This window comes from Stegodyphus dumicola, chromosome 5 (genome assembly GCF_044657685.1).
Source record: "Stegodyphus dumicola isolate Sdum_Otavi_A_Nest chromosome 5, ASM4465768v1".
NCBI lineage: Eukaryota > Metazoa > Arthropoda > Arachnida > Araneae > Eresidae > Stegodyphus > Stegodyphus dumicola.
Window position 1 is genome coordinate 73,596,834 of NC_140772.1, and position 16,341 is coordinate 73,613,174.

The 16,341-nt window shown below is 34.5% G+C and overlaps 1 protein-coding gene across 1 annotated transcript in view; it reads right to left on the bottom strand.

The window, feature by feature from the left end:
- The window catches only part of LOC118199944 (decapping and exoribonuclease protein-like), a 55,100-nt gene that overhangs the window by 28,335 nt on the left and 10,424 nt on the right, over positions 1-16,341 (bottom strand). The window contains exon 2 of the mRNA XM_035371841.2: positions 2,353-2,579. Coding sequence (XP_035227732.1) covers positions 2,353-2,579 — 227 coding nt within the window. The remainder of the gene's footprint in view (positions 1-2,352; positions 2,580-16,341) is intronic.

Consider the following 16,341-nt stretch of genomic DNA (forward strand, 5'->3'; position numbering starts at 1 on the left):
TAACAGCTGTACCCAGCGAGTCTGTGACATTTAGCGACCAGACACTTAACCGACGCGGACAGTCAGCCAACACGAACATTTAACTGAAGCACACTTAGCCGACACGGACATTCAGCTGATGGGATACTTAGCCGACAGTGACATTTAGACAACGGGTCAGTTAACTGGCATGGACACTCAGCCGACAGGATATTTAGTTAACACGGATATTTAGCCCACAGGGCATTAAACCAACATGGACATTTATCCGACAGCACGTTTAGCTGAAAACACCTGCATAAAAAAAAAAAAAAAAAAAAAAAAAAAAAAAAAAAAGGGAGGGGACAAGGGGGGAAAAAAACCCGCGCGACAATGTTTTAGTAAAATTTGTCCACATTTATCTGAGAAAAAGGTTGTTTCCAACGAGAAGGTTTATAAATAAGTATTACTTTTGTTACTTTATCATCAGACAGAGAAGCAACCTTATTTTGGCTTTACCGATATATAGGTCTTTGTATTTTGCTTTGGTATGGTTTATTTGATTATGGCAAAGCACTCGAGGTCTATCTGCCTAAGGTAAGGGATGCCTTCATGAATCTCTAAGGAAAAGTGGCTCTTACACACGTTACATTGTGAAACCCACGAAAACGCCCATGCTGCCAGCCTGTTCGCCGGGATTCGAGCCACGGACCGAACTACCACAGTTCAACGACTTTATAACTCGACCGTTGGTGCGCCTGACCTTTCAGAAATGGGAAAGAAAATTTCAACAGTCAGAAGAACGAACCGATTTTTTTCGTGAAGAAATAGTAGAGTGAAGCGAAAGCAAATGTACCGTGATCTGTTGTGGAAAATAATACTGAAACTTAAAAATGATAAGATCTTACAATTTTGGAAGTACTGAAAAATAAATGACATTAACTAAAGATGAAAAATTTCTATCAATGTGAAAGGGTTAAAAAAATATCCAAAAGCTCTACGAATAACTTGTAGATCGAAAGTCAATACTGCGATTAAGTGTCGGTGACTAGCTATTGAAAACTGTTTCATTTCTCATTTTAAACATACAATTCATATTCCCTAAGAGAAATTTGAATGCTTTTTCGTCAATAAAATAAAATTATTAGATTTAAACAACCTTATTTTTTACAATTAATATATTTTCGGTTTGTTAGAAGGCTGGTAACTGCAAAATGCAGTTATTTTTTTTAAATAAACTACTTAGTTTTAGCAGTAGAATTTAATGGATATAACAGTAAAGTAAAGGGAGTTCATTAAATTCATAATAATTAGCGTTGGCATCATATTTCATGGAACTCTATATTAGAATTTACATGTTCGAAATGAAATTTCCGAAATGTTATATTAGCCGCAACGAACTGATTCCCTGACCACCTGAATCTCTTGACATGACAACCTTGGATTACTTTGGAGAATTGTCAAAGGCAATACATATACCACAAAGTTGACAACATCAATGGGCTAATCTTTGGAATATGGTAAGAGGTAGTTTGGCGACATTTTGGTAAGGCGATAAAGGTTACTAGCTAGAACTTTAGTAGTGTACATGGATAAAGTCAAGAGTGTGCGCAGTGCCATTTTTGTGCAATTCTAGGATGTTTTTTTAAGTGAAAATTGGTTGACGTGTACATGGATACCGTGTACGTGCAATTCTTAAAAACGCGGCAAGCAGTTTGCGATTCTGCACTTTCTCCCAATTTCGCACCTAATCTTCGTCATGATTAAGCTCTTTTGTTCCATAAAAGTTCTAGCATAAGCGTCTAGCAGATTGTTGGAAAAAAATGTTGAGTTTAAAAAAAAAAGCCTTTACTTCGTGAAAACAAAATGGAGTCTAAACAAAAACTAGCAGGTTGTGTAGCAGGGTTGGTCGCCAAATTTTCGCCAAAAAATCGCTGAGTTACTATAATCCAAAGATTAACCCATCAATGAACTAAAAAAAGAGCCGATGGCATCATTAATGGAGTAATTTTTCTGAAGTTAAAATATTGAAAATAAAATTATTTGAACTGCCAGATCAGTTACAAAATATGTGCATGAAAACACTGCTTTGTTTTCTTACCATTCACTTTTTAAAACAATCAGTTTTTTACGACCACCCCTCATTCTTATTTTACGATACGTTTTTGATGTTAAAGTATATTTATTACCTTTCTTATTCGGTTTCTGTTTAAAAAGTTTATATTAGAAATATTATCAATCTATTTTTGGCATTACAGCAATTCAGCTGTCGAATTTCCGACTGATTCATCACTATATTACTTTTTGCTCTTACGCTACACACATAGATATAGATATATGCATATATATGTTAAAAATATAAATTCACTAAAGAAAGAAATGCTAATATACAACCTGAAACCATATACTGCTCAAATTTGTAACCCCAGGCAGACATCTGCTTTTCTCTCTCCGTCAAATATAAGTCTCGGATGATCTTGCTTTCTGTATCAACTTCACGGAAGTATATAATCCCTTTGAATTTAGTCGCGCAGATGGACCAGTCACCATTTATTCCCATGTATGGTGTACAGAGAATGTGAGTCAAAGTGCCACGCAAAGTAATAAAATCTACATTAAAGCTGTATGGAGAAAAAGTACATTCAATCAAAGGAAATATATTTTTAAAATTTAACATAAAATACTTTGGAAGAAATGAACTTATTAAATGACGCTTAAAAAATGACGTTTTTATCAGTTTCTTCCCTTAAAGTGAATTATTTTCCGTTTAATTAAAAATACTGAAACAAGATGATAAAATGCTTCGATAGCTTACTCATAACAGTAACGGATATAACTGGTTATTTAAATGGTAAACTGAAATTGTGACAGACAAAGTTTCTTTAAATTAAATTACGCTTCATTACATGCTGACTTATGAACTTATTTTCGCTTAAATGGAGAACTGAATGTGCATTGAATCAGCTAGGTTTTCCTTTGTTAAATAAGAACTAATGTTCGTAATTAGGAATAGTGAATAAAATAACAAACGTTCATTTTACGGAGAAAATTTCATATTTTTTTTAATAAAACAGTACAATACTCACATATACAGATGCCGACCAGTCAGGAATCTGGCATTAAAGTTTGTTAGGGAAAAATCTTATTAAATAGCTACCGATAAGTGAAGTATCGAGTTATACAGTTGACAGTTGAGAGCAAAATCTGGACGCTTACTTAGACTATTCGGGTCTAGTCCAGGTTCCGCAACTATACGGGGCAACACCTCATGGTCCCTATAAGGGCATACATTGATCCTGTATACATACTTACATAGTTCATAATATATGCTTATAGTTACATAGTTCATAATATATGCTTACATAGTTACATAGTTCATAGTACATGCTTATATACAAGTAGTTCATAATATATAGACCTTTCATAATACGTGCTTACATAGTTCACACATATACATGCTTACATAGTTCATAATATATTGAGTCTGTTACATAATACATACATAGTTCATAATATCGAGTTATACAGGGCATCCATGACATTCACGAGCCAACCTTAAAGGGTAGGTAAAATACATATAAAGAAGCATTTTTATCTATAGCAGTGTGGCGGCTGAAAATGAAAAGTGTCAACGGAAAAGCAGGAAATGGAAAGAAACTCTTTCCGCCCATTAGCAATGATAAAACCCTGGAACTGTCGATTCAGTGATCGAAGTACATCGTGGCCGGTAGAGGGCAGTGGTACAAACAGTTACGCTGTATGTCTTTTCGTAAAAGATTTTTAGAGCAGACGATTTCACAAGTCTAGTGATGTAGCTTAAAGAAATGAATTTTGGGAAAGAAAAATATTGAATACGGAGGTTTATTTAGTTTGCACTATCAAATTCTCTGCAAGACAATTTTATTGAGTTTGAATGGCATAACATGAGCTTCAAGCAATTCTTTGCTCTTAAGAGAATTATCTGCGTGACGGAACAATTTACGCTCTCTGAGAAAGCAGACATGCATCTTATGTACGCGGCTGTGAACTGTAATGGAAGAGAGACGTTAAGGGTGTTCCATGAACATTTCTTCAATAGGACAAAGGCGGATCACAAAATTTTTCTGCATTTACGTCGGCAGCTTTGCGAGAGAGGTTAATTTCATATCGAGAGACCGGTTCGGATACCGGTCTCTCGAGTTATATACGAGTTCCAGAACTGGAAGAACGTATTCTAAGAGAGTTCGAAGATAATACAAACACTAGCACACACAAGATCGACTGCATGAACTACAGACGTGAAAACACAGGATGGGAAATTTTGCACAAGGGAAGACTTTTTTCATACCACTTACAGGGAACGCAAGCAATGACTGCAGCTGATTATCCTCGGCGCGTAGAATTTCTGACATTGGTTTTTGCAGCAAAGTACATTTACTCCGAGCTTCTCCGCAACTGTACACAGATGAGGTCACCTTTACGAGAGAACAATTTGCACTATTCCCATATGTGGGCCATCACCTACCCACTGAACATGCTACACGCCTGCATGGTTTCCAGGTATGGTTCTCTGCGTGGGTACTGTGAGTGATTTCCCCACTGGCTCATTCTTGCTACTTCAACGGCACAACGAATCTTTCTGAAATAGGTGTAGGGTTTCCTTTAGTTTAACTAACGTATTATTCAAAATGTTTTTATCCTTCCTGAAGTCCTCAACTTCCCTTCGCATTTCCTCGCCAGGATGTAAATTTAAAGTTAAGTGAAGTGAGTATTTAAACGGGTGAATATTGAAGTTTATTCAGAGCGTGTTTGCGCTAGGCAGCGTACGTTTCGTTGCTGATCTTGCTGTTAAGCTAATACGCCCCTTGGTCATTTCGGATAATTGTCACGCATGTTACGTTTGTTGAGTCAACCTAAGCTAGCCGTAACTAAACATGCTAATCCAGCACTATTCTATTTAGACTTGAATTGATATTACGTTATAACGTTCAAGTTCCACCGTAAGTTGTCCGTGTTATTGTAAAGCACGAAAATTCGCGCCTTCTGTTCTTAGTTTGAAGAATTTATAAAGGGTATTTTCATCCTTCTTCTATTGCTGGTATTTTTACTTTTACTAACGCCTGCCCGAGAATTCGCGAAGTTCATTTGTAGGATCTAGATTATTTTATGTGGTCTAAAAAGACTAGATCTTATAATGGTACTAACGAATTACTTGATAGTGTTCCAGTTCTTGTTCGAAAGGTTATGTGGTTTCAGTACGAAGGTGCTCCAGCCCATTTTCGCAATAATGTGCGGAACTACCTCAGCGCCACCTTAGACCCTCAATGGATTGGACAATATGGAACAGTCGCTTGGCTTTCACGTTCACCAGATCTATCAAGTACGGATATTTTCTTAGGGGACACCTTAAGGCACTCGTCTATGAAACTCAAATTGAGTCTGATGAGGACCTCTTTGCAAAACTTTCAGTCGCTGCTGCAACTGTTCGTGAAAGACTTCGTATCTTCGCACTTGGTATATCCTACAAGCTTATCGGTGGTGCACCATTCACTTGGTATATTCTACAAGCCTATCGGTGACGGTGATGGCACATTTGATTGTAATATTCTATAAATAAAGAGCATTTTTTCATTTTCTCAGCATTTCTTGTTTTCCACTCACATATTTCGGTTGATCTTTACAATATGGTAACTGGTAGTTTGGCGATATTTTGGAGGCGATAAAGGTTACTACCTGGGACTTTGGTAATAATGTGAGCAGTACTCAGTTCCGATTACGCATTATTTTGCGTGAGGGAAATGAGAGATCATGGGATATGTCATATGATATTAATGGACGAATTACGGTTCTTTAATCGGAAAAGGGGGGAAATCGGGAAAAATGTGGAAATTTTGTATTTAGCTTTATTCTGTGTTGTGTGAAACAGTGTTGTTTAATTTTTGGTTCCCATGGCCCTAACTAAAGTAAATTCGAAATGGGTATTTAGGCATTGTAATAAAGATAAGTTTGCTTTTTATTTAGCGGAGGAAGTATGGAGGAAAAATTCGCAGAAAAAATCTTTCAATAATTTTATTGAATGAATTAGAAAAGTGTATCCGCCACGTAATCAAGATTCTGAAGAAGATTAGGTAAGTTAGTATTTTTAATTATTTGAGGATATTATTTTTATGCATTGTTCTAAATGTAAGGTGGAAAGGAATTTGGTATTATTGGGAAAATTGTTATTAGCAATGATTTATTTTAAAGTAATTAGGATTGTAAGGTAATTTTTATTAATTTAATGTATGTGCTCATTTATATTTTAAGTATATTTATATTTATATTTTAAGTAGTGTTTTTGAATTTAATTATATTTTAATGAAATGATAGTTATTTTGTGAATTTTATGTTTGTAGGAATTTGGTATACGTTTAAGTTGAAATAAACGTGCATGGAAATAATTTAAATATTTGATACTAAGTATTTGTAATGCTTGCGGTATGAATTCGTTGGTGACGTGTATAATGTAAAAGATGATTTAGAGGTAAAAGTTTTTGGATATTTTATTTATATGTGGAAATGTTCATATTTGTAAAGGGTAAATACTTTTTCGCGATCAGGTAATTTCATATATGTTCTTTTTACCGGGTTTAAAGATTGAGAAAATTGTCATGTATTTTTGTGAAATTTTTGTAATTTATGAGAAAAAAACAGTGTACATGGATATAGTGAAGAGTGTGCGCAATGCCATTTTTGTGCAATTCTGGGACGTTTTTTAAGTAAAAATAAGTCGACGTGTACATGGTTTAGTGATATTTTAATTAAATGATAGTTATTTTGTGAATTTTATGTTTGTAGGAATTTGGTATACGTTTAAGTTGAAATAAACGTGCATGGAAATAATTTAAATATTTGATACTAAGTATTTGTAATGCTTGCGGTATGAATTCGTTGGTGACGTGTATAATGTAATAGATGATTTAGAGGTAAAAGTTTTTGGATATTTTATTTATATGTGGAAATGTTCATATTTGTAAATGGTAAATACTTTTTCGCGATCAGGTAATTTCATATATGTTCTTTTTACCGGGTTTAAAGATTGAGAAAATTGTCATGTATTTTCGTGAAATTTTTCTAATTTATGAGAAAAAAGCAGTGTACATGGATATAGTGAAGAGTGTGCGCAATGCCATTTTTGTGCAATTCTGGGATGTTTTTTTAAGTAAAAATAAGTCGCCGTGTACATGGTTTATGTGTATGTGTTATTTTGAAAAACGCGTAAGGAGTATGGTATTGTGCACTTTTTCCCAATTTTGCAGTGAATATTTGTCATGATTAAGCAGTTTTGTTTGATAAAATTTCTAGCATAAGTGTAATTCGGCTACTAGATTGTTGGAAGAAGTGTTCAGTAGATAAAAAGAAAAGAAACATGTCTTTACTTCGTGAAGACAAAATGGCGGCGGGGGAAAAAAATAGAGGGTTGCTGTAGGAGAGTTGGTTGCCAAATTTTCGCCAAAAAAACGCCAAGTTACCATAATGTAAAGATCAACCCATATTTCATTTCTGACCCCAATTTGCTATACAAAAAATGCTTCTTTAAATGTACTTTACCTACCTATAAAGTCTGGCCCACGTATTTGCTTCCACATATAGACGTTTGCCACATACCTACGTATTTGGGTCAGACGCAGATGAGAATGGGAGCTGCACACTCGTTGATATAGTTTATTTTTACTATATGATATTTTATTTTTAATACATATACAGACGCTCCCAACTTTACAAACTTTCGCAATACAAACAAACCTGCTCCCAAAGAATGAAATTTGTTCGAATTCGAAAAGAAAATAAATAATATGGATTAATGAAAAGAGAAAACCAAGCACTGATAATGATAGTTCAAAGAGGCAACAAGCTATTCTACTTCAAACAAAAGTAGCTATAATAACTGTATTCACCTTGAAAGCCTTGAGGAAGTGGTGTCCGCCGATAACATCGCGGCAAAAACATCGTGGACGAAAACGTCGCGGAGAAAACAACGCAAGGTGAAAACGTCGTGCTACAAAACATCGTGGGAGGAAACATCGCAAAGAGAAAACATCGCAGTTCTCAAACATCGTGGTACAAAACATCGTCGTAGAAAATAAAGCGGTTCAAAAACATCGCAGTTTAAAAACATCGTCGTCGAAAATATCGTGGTAAAAAATAAAGTATCTACAAATCATCGCATGACGATAACATCGCAGACATGCTTTTTTCAGGTTTTAATAATTGTAAATGGATATTCCCATAATGATTTGTGAGCGCAAGGTGGAAAGAAGGATAAATTTTGCTTTCACATATTTTATTAACTAATAAATTTTTGCTGAAAACGTAAGAAGGAAACTTAAGCATAGAAAATTAAATGTAACTTATAGATTATACTTTTCATGAAATATTACCAGTAAAAACTTTATAAAAATGATTTATTAATGGCCTTTGTTAGTTAACTATGTCGGTTTAAAATTCTATTAAGTGCTATAAGTTGCATTAATTTTTTATGCTTAAGTTTCCTTTTTATTTTCTCAGCAAAAATTTATTAATTAATAAAAAAATATGGAAGTAAAAATTATCCTTCTTTCCATCTTGCGCTCACAAATCATTATGGGAATATCCATTTACTTATTAAAGCATGCCTGAAAAAAGCATGTCTGCGATGTTATCGTCATGCGATGATTTGTAGATACTTTATTTTTTACCACGATATTTTCAACGACGATGTTTTTAAACTGCGATGTTTATGAACCGCTTTATTTTCGACGACGATGTTTTGTACCACGATGTTTTAGAACTGCGATGTTTTCTCCTTGCGATGTTTTCTCCCACGATGTTTTGTAGCACGACGTTTTCGCCTTGCGTTGTTTTCTCCGCGACATTTTCGTCTGCGATGTTTTTGCCGCGATGTTTTCGGCTGTAACCGAGGAAGTTTCTGTAGCTTCTGAAGATCGTGATGCTACACGAATTTTATAGATTGACGAGAATTCAAGTTTGACGAATCCGAAAGTTCAGAATTTTAGAAGAAATTTGATCTCGAAAATTTTCTTTTTTACAATAAAATTCTATTAAAAAATCGCTCATAAATTGTTAGTTTTATCTCTTTTTTATTTTAATTATTTAATCACTTTAATCTTTAATTATTTAATTAAATAAAAATGAATTAATTTTTATATAATTAAATAATAATTATTAAATAAATAATAATTGATAAATGTTAATTAAGTAATCATAAATTAATTTGATAATTTTTTTAATTATTAATTATTTTAATAGTCATTTTATTTATTTATTTACTTTTGTGCCTCTTTGCTGACGGTCTCCCGTAGGGCTCCGGCACTTCTAATTTTAGAAATTCAGTCCTGACTAAAATTTATGCGTGATGTTTAATGTATGTAATGATGTATGGGGGAGGGAGTGTTGAATATGAGTTTGTGATTATGTACTCTCAGTCTGCCAATAGATGTCGGTAATATTTATTTACAAAAGAAACTCAGACGTCATACCTGTGCATATGTAGTAGTAGATCGTCTTTGGCATTCGTGAATAAATAATAAAATTGCATAGAAAAACGCTCTCTGTGTATTATTATTCCTTTGATCCACTCTGATTTATCAGAGATTTAATTTTCGGCAGACAAAGGCTTTGAGAATGTCATGAAGTAAAGCTACCGATACGTTTCTTACGATTTAAAGATACTTTGCATTGAAGAGACGGTAACGAGAAGAAATAATCAGCAATAAGTCGCCTCTTTGATCCATTAGGCTTAATTAGACCTGCTCATGGAATACGGCTACAGATAGTTATTCTCATGATTTAAAGATATTTGGCATTGAAGATACGAAAAGAGATGTAAAGTAACGAAAACAGATGTTTTACAAGCAACAAGTCGCCTCTTTAATATATTAGATTTAATTGGTCCAACTATAGCAACAAAGACTAAAATATTTTTGCAAAATCTTTGGCTCTTAAAAATAACTTGCAACGTACCTCTTCCTAACAATGACTCTCAAGAACAGGAGACATTTCCTCACGGTCTTAAAATAGTCAACGATTATCGCATCCCTAAATTTTTTTTAATTAATACAGTACAGGAACTAAAAATAATAGAATTCTGATACGAGACTCAGAAAAACTCCTGCAATTTATGTGAATGTTTGTCATATTCGAATGAATGTTCATTCACGACTTCTCTGTATATTCACGACTCTCTCAATAACTGGAACTTAGTGGTCCAGTTCTGTTGGGAAAACTAATTTATGAAAAGAATATTAGAGGTCATTAACCTATCTACTGATAAGATGTTATAAGGTATTTTCTCCATCCTTTCCGTATATTTTGTGGTGTAACTGGCTCCACGCGCATCCGAGAGGTCCAGCCTTCCGAGTCTCAGACAGTGCATTACACATTCTTCACGTCTCCTGCTCTCCCCCCAAAAAAGTAATGACTCTACAGTGCGTTAATTCAATGATCCTTCAATAGTGTTAGCGCGGATTAAGAACGAAGCTTATCAACTAAAAACATTTGTTGCTAACAGACATTTGTTGCTAAAGGCATATGTCTGTTATTCCCAGAATGACTGCTATTAGTCAATGGTATAATAATACAGTTGATTTAATATGACGTGGAACTGAACCTAAGGATCTTCATGATTTACGGTGGCATTAGCCAACATGCTTTAACTAATAAGAAAGAACCGAATTTTTATTTGAAGTATTAGGATTTTCCTTTTTCTATTATAAGAAATAACACATGCAAAAAATCCTGGTATTTAGATAAAAAGCTAATATTGTAGGATATCGCTACGCTTAATTCCAAAATGAGCACACGGGGGGGGGGGAATTCATTTGCTCGACGTCGGAAGCGGTTAAGAAACACAATCAACACCAGCTACTACATGAAGTGTTGCTCCGTCACTACAATATACCGTCATCACGCGAAAATATTAAAATCGGCCAGTACGACTGCAGCTCCTTTATGCATCTACACACCATATGATTTCAGCATGTCGACGAGGACATAAATCAGCGTCACGATTACAGGTTTCTTTTCTTAATCATATGAAATAAAACATCAAACAGCATCCGTATTCATGTTTTAATCCGCCTCCGTCACTCACCGCAATATAACTGATTCAGTTCGTTAATTTTTCGCCCACCTCATAAAATCTTTGCCATTTATAAAGGTCCATGATCCTCGTTTGTATTGCCAAATTCAATTTGAACTGCAAGTTATAAGAAAATTATCCGGCATGATGTTTATAATAAAGTGATTTAAGTGCCTGGCCAGATGTTTTTTATCTCATTTCCGTTTTTAATGTAAATTAATAAGAGGGTATCCATCTTCACGGTAACATTTATTACTTTGGCTATTCCATTAAGTGAATTAATTATGTATGCACAACGAGTGTTCGGCATTAAAAGAAAATGAGGAATTTTATCTTCTTTCAATTTGGAAGAACAGTTTCAAATATTTCTAAAAGAGCGGAAATTGGATTTTTTTTTTTTTAATCAATAATACAAAACTGATAAAGAAGCACAGGGCATCTAAATTTAGTTAAACTTCTGTAATTATGTTGTTTCGGGAAAGCAAACCAAGTACTTCTCAAATAATGAAAGTTTCATTTAATAAGTTTCGGCATTTATTGAATTTTGTTCTTTCATTTATATTTTTGTTTATTTTTTACACTGATTACTGTAGCTAAATTTAATCATTAATTAGTATAGTTAAAAATATTTTATATTGTCATCATATATAATTGATAACAGCCAATGCTATTTTAAATTTGAATATTCTACACGGTATTTCGCGTGCCATCGTGGTGTAACTCGGCGCGTATTCGAAAAGTCCATAGTTCGAGTCCCAGCGAGGGCATTGCTCATTTTCAGTTCTCCTGCTTTCAAAAATCCTATTAACTCTACAGTGGCGCCCGAACTAAAAAAATGATGGATAATAGTTCTCCAGCACCAGGATTTGGCGATTGGGTGCCCTAATCCCCAGTCGCTCTTTAAAAGGAGGGATAAGGTATTTATCATGCCTTCGTGGTGTAGTGGTCAGCACACTCGGCGCGTATTCGAGAGGTCCGTGGCTCAAGTCCCGGAGAGGGCATTGTTCTTTTTTCATGTCTCCTGCTTCGAAATAACCTAATGTCTCTACAATGTAATGTTGTTTTCTGTGCATGGAAAAAGTGTTTTTTATGAAAGAAGAGAAACACGCCAAGTGAAACATAAAATTAGTAACACCTTGAGTTTGGTGTAGATTTAAGTCAAATCTCAACGACTTAAATATATGCCAAACTCAAGTTTGTTGTGTTACTTATTTTAGTGTTTTTTATATTTGTATGAAAATAGAATAACAAAAAATATTAACGAATTCATCTTTAACTTTTACTGTTGACATCTATAGTTAGCGTTGCCAGCTCTTGGCTGTCAAAATCTGGGAAAGGGAAAAAAGTTTCCGGGAGAAGAAAAAAAAGTTTTTTTTTTTCAGCCGCAACTGAAAAAAACTCCGCCTCTTTAATCTCGTTTAAAAGTATTTTTTGAGCTGCAGGAGCAAGCATACTCTCGCAAATACTTGTACATTTTGTTCTACCACAAGAAAACGTTTTTGCCAAAGAAGAATCTGGAAATAAAGTGCTATACAATTTGTGCAATCCTGGCTATTAAATGTGCGATGGTGCTTAATCCTATGATAGACTGAAGTAATTTCCAATTGCTGATATATTGTCTTGTTCTTCTGAAGACTTCTTCACAAAAACGTTCGAAACCGATTGCGATGAATTCCTATTCAATATTAACGACTATTCAATATTAACGACCCTATTCAATATTATTGAATCCCTATTCAATATTAACGACTAGTGTTTTTTGCTTTGGGAATGTCCAGTTAAAGCTCTAACATCCTCGTACTTAATATTAACCGTTTTCGTACATACTTTACATTCTCCGTTAAAGTTGTCTCTCTTCATGAGCCAATCAAATTGAGTTAACCACTTGTCTTGAAACGACGTCGAATATTTTGTCTTTGTGGCACATGTTCACTTGCAGAATCAGAATAGTTTTTTTCACTAGACATTATTATGAAAGCATTTAAATAATTTCAAAATACGCACTTATTTGTGGATAGCTATCTTAGCTGCAGACTAAAAGAATGGATTGAAAATGAGAGGCTGAGGGAAGATGAGGGCGCGTGCGTGCGATAAGCCGGCATGAAACCACTACTCATCCTGCAAGGCGCTTACTCACCGCTCACCGTAGACTGCTGCAAAGAATATGTATTGTTACGAAATATCCAGGCGCCGTGAGATAGCTTCTCCGCAAAGCAGTTTTAGGGTTGCCATAAAATGACAGGGAAAGCAGGGTTGCCACATCTGGCGAAAAATCGCACATTTGGCGACAAAATTGGCGATATGCCATGGACGGATGGAGAATTTTCTGGAACGAATTCTTACCAGTTTAGCCCAGAATGTTCTCGAACACAAGCCGAAAGCTATATAAACTCTGCTGGTCCAGAGTCAGTGAGTGTGCCTCGTTGAGAGGGCGAGAGTGTGTGCCTCGCATAGAGTGCGAGTTAGTTAGTATCGAGTTGGTGTCTCGCGTCTAGCAAGTCAATCCCTGCGGAGTCGATCGAGTTGACAGGCGGGCAGCGAGTGTCGAGTGCACAGAAAGAGTCCCATAGTGCATCGTCGAGAGAGCGTGTTGAGCTCCGGGAACGACTGAACCGAAGAGTTGGGAGCTGTGCTCTGTGTGTCGTCGAGTGCATCGCGAGTTGTAGCGTGGAGAGACGTGGAGTTCCAAGAACGACCAAGCAGAGTCGGGAGCTGCACTCTAGTGCTTTGCAGTGAAGCTGTTTTCACCGTGATAGCCTGATAACCTGGAGGCTGTGTCGCTGATCGTGCCAGCGTGTTTATAGTAGTTTATCGACGACTGTAAAAACGTGTTTTGTAGCTATCCTGACAATACTGGCCAATAAAGTGTGTTTCGATACTTCATTAAGTAGTATTGTCATTATTTACTCCAAATCCACACGAACCCCGTAGGAACGTGAAGGAAAGAAAATAACGTAACAACTGGTGTCAGAAAAGAAAAACGCAACATTATTGACATTGACGTTCTTTGGCTGCTGTGCGCGGTCGTGTGATTTTCAATGCTCTCAACTATTTCGTCCGTGCGCACTGTGTCGTTATTTTTCGCGAAACTTGATATTTAGAGAGAGTAATATTTATTTGTAATTCCTTCCGGGAGCCGGGAGATTTTCAGGACTCAATTCCGGGAGAGGTGGGAACCATAGACTATGGTTGCAAAGCAATGATTCAATAATTTTTTAAAAGGACATCCCACGTCTTACAAAAGACCTAAAACATTCAAAATTGCCATCATAGCATCTGTCTGCCAACTGAATCAAAAGAATTTGAATGGAATCAGAAAATCCCTTCACATATTCTTTTCTTCAACAACCACATACCACATACTAGAACGAATGCCTTGTTTCTTAAACTTTTTTGTGTTTTCAGGGTTTCTTAAACTTTTTTGTGTTTTCAGGTTTCTTAAACTTTTTTGCGTGGGGACCCCCCTAATATTTACGAAAGTTTTGTGGGACTCCATAAGAATTGTGCAAATCCGACACACGCGTGAGTGAAACTATTAGTTTCTTCACTTGTACTGTAATACACTATTGCAGTTTTAGGTCACTGACTTTATTTTTTAAAATAAAATGAACGTTTCTGTTATTAAAAAAAATGCGTCGAAACGTTTCCGTTTTTTCTTTGTCTGTATTGTCTTATCTTTATCTCTTTTCAGATGTATTATGTAAAAGTATTTGGTAATTATAAAATTATTAAAATAAGTTAAAGAAATATCAAAATTGCTAAATTTTGGCGACCGCAATAAGAAACTCTGTTCTAAGATATGCTTATTTTGTCGTCGAACTCTTAGACTGCGTATGACATCTGTTTCCTTTCGTCCTTGTTTAGAACACAGAGAAAAGTGGTGGTGAACATAAAAAAAAAAAAAAATTAATGCAAAGGTGTTTTCCTTTACAGACTGAATGTGGAATGTGTCTCCAAAAGTACAAGTTTCTTCATTTTATAAAGAAACTGAATTTCAGACTGTATTTTAAGAGAATTTAACCTATTGTAGAAAATTTTATGAATGTAATAAAAGTTACTATAAGTTACAAATCGAAATGTATATTTTAAGACTTTTTTTAAATTAATGTAAAAAAGATACTTTATTTTGTTATCAGAAAGTTAATAATTACATCCAATCCTCTAATTACGTCTATTTTAATTATCTAACCTAACCCATATTTCGCTTTGCTTTTTAATGTATCACTTGCAGAAGCAGACAATGAAAAATTACTAATTTCTGCAACCGTATATAAAAAGCTTAGAAAATTAAGAAAGGATTTTTTCCCAAAGGAATTTCAAAATTTCTTTGTAATAAATTCGAAATTTACATATTATAAAACACTGATTCACTAGTTAAGTCCTTGCCAACATTCTGGGGAAGAAAAACTTGACTTTAAGGTGAACATAACTTCATGGAATTCTTTTTATTGGGACAGATCTCAGTTCTTTGCCGAATTTAAAGAAATAAACAAATTTCTTCGGAAATTTGTTTATAGTAGAAAGCCAATTCCTGGAGAGTCAATAAAAGGATCTGAAAACTCCGTATACTTGAGCTGCCTTTTACTGTAGAACAAACAAATATTTATCTTAATGTAATACGAGAATGTTTATATTTTCTTTATATTTTTTTAATGTTAACAAAAGTTATAAATTTATTCCTACAGAATAAAGTAGTGGGATTACTTTTATTTCCATAAATACAGCCAATTTCCATTTGAACTAGTAAATAACTGAAATTCAGTTTTAACTGCTTAGATTCTAAAACGAAAGGCATAAACTTGTTTTCATACTTATTGTTCTAAAAGTAAATAAAAACTATTTTTGATATTTAAGAAATCATATAATCTATTTCTCTTCAATTAAAAGTATAATAAGGAAAATGTTTTCTTAATCCCCGTCTAGCAACAAACAATAAAATCAATATTGAAATATGTATTGATGCCTTTTTGACACTTCACAGTTTGAAATATTTCTGATTTTAATAAAGAAAATTAAATGAAAACTTTAAGAAAGTCCAGTTTAAAGAAAAAAGAAGTACTTTAAAGAATGTACAGCATCACAGCCTAGCCATCAGATTTTACTATCTAAAACGAATCTCGCAACTGCTTCTCCTAGATATTTTTATTATCTTCCAAATCCTTATTTATGCAATACCTGTGCCCCATTGCTGGCAAGTGCCTGATTCGCACAAAAACGGTACGGTTACAGGTTGTACAGATTCATTTAGATTAAATTAACAACTTTTTAAAAGTATGCATTGTAAA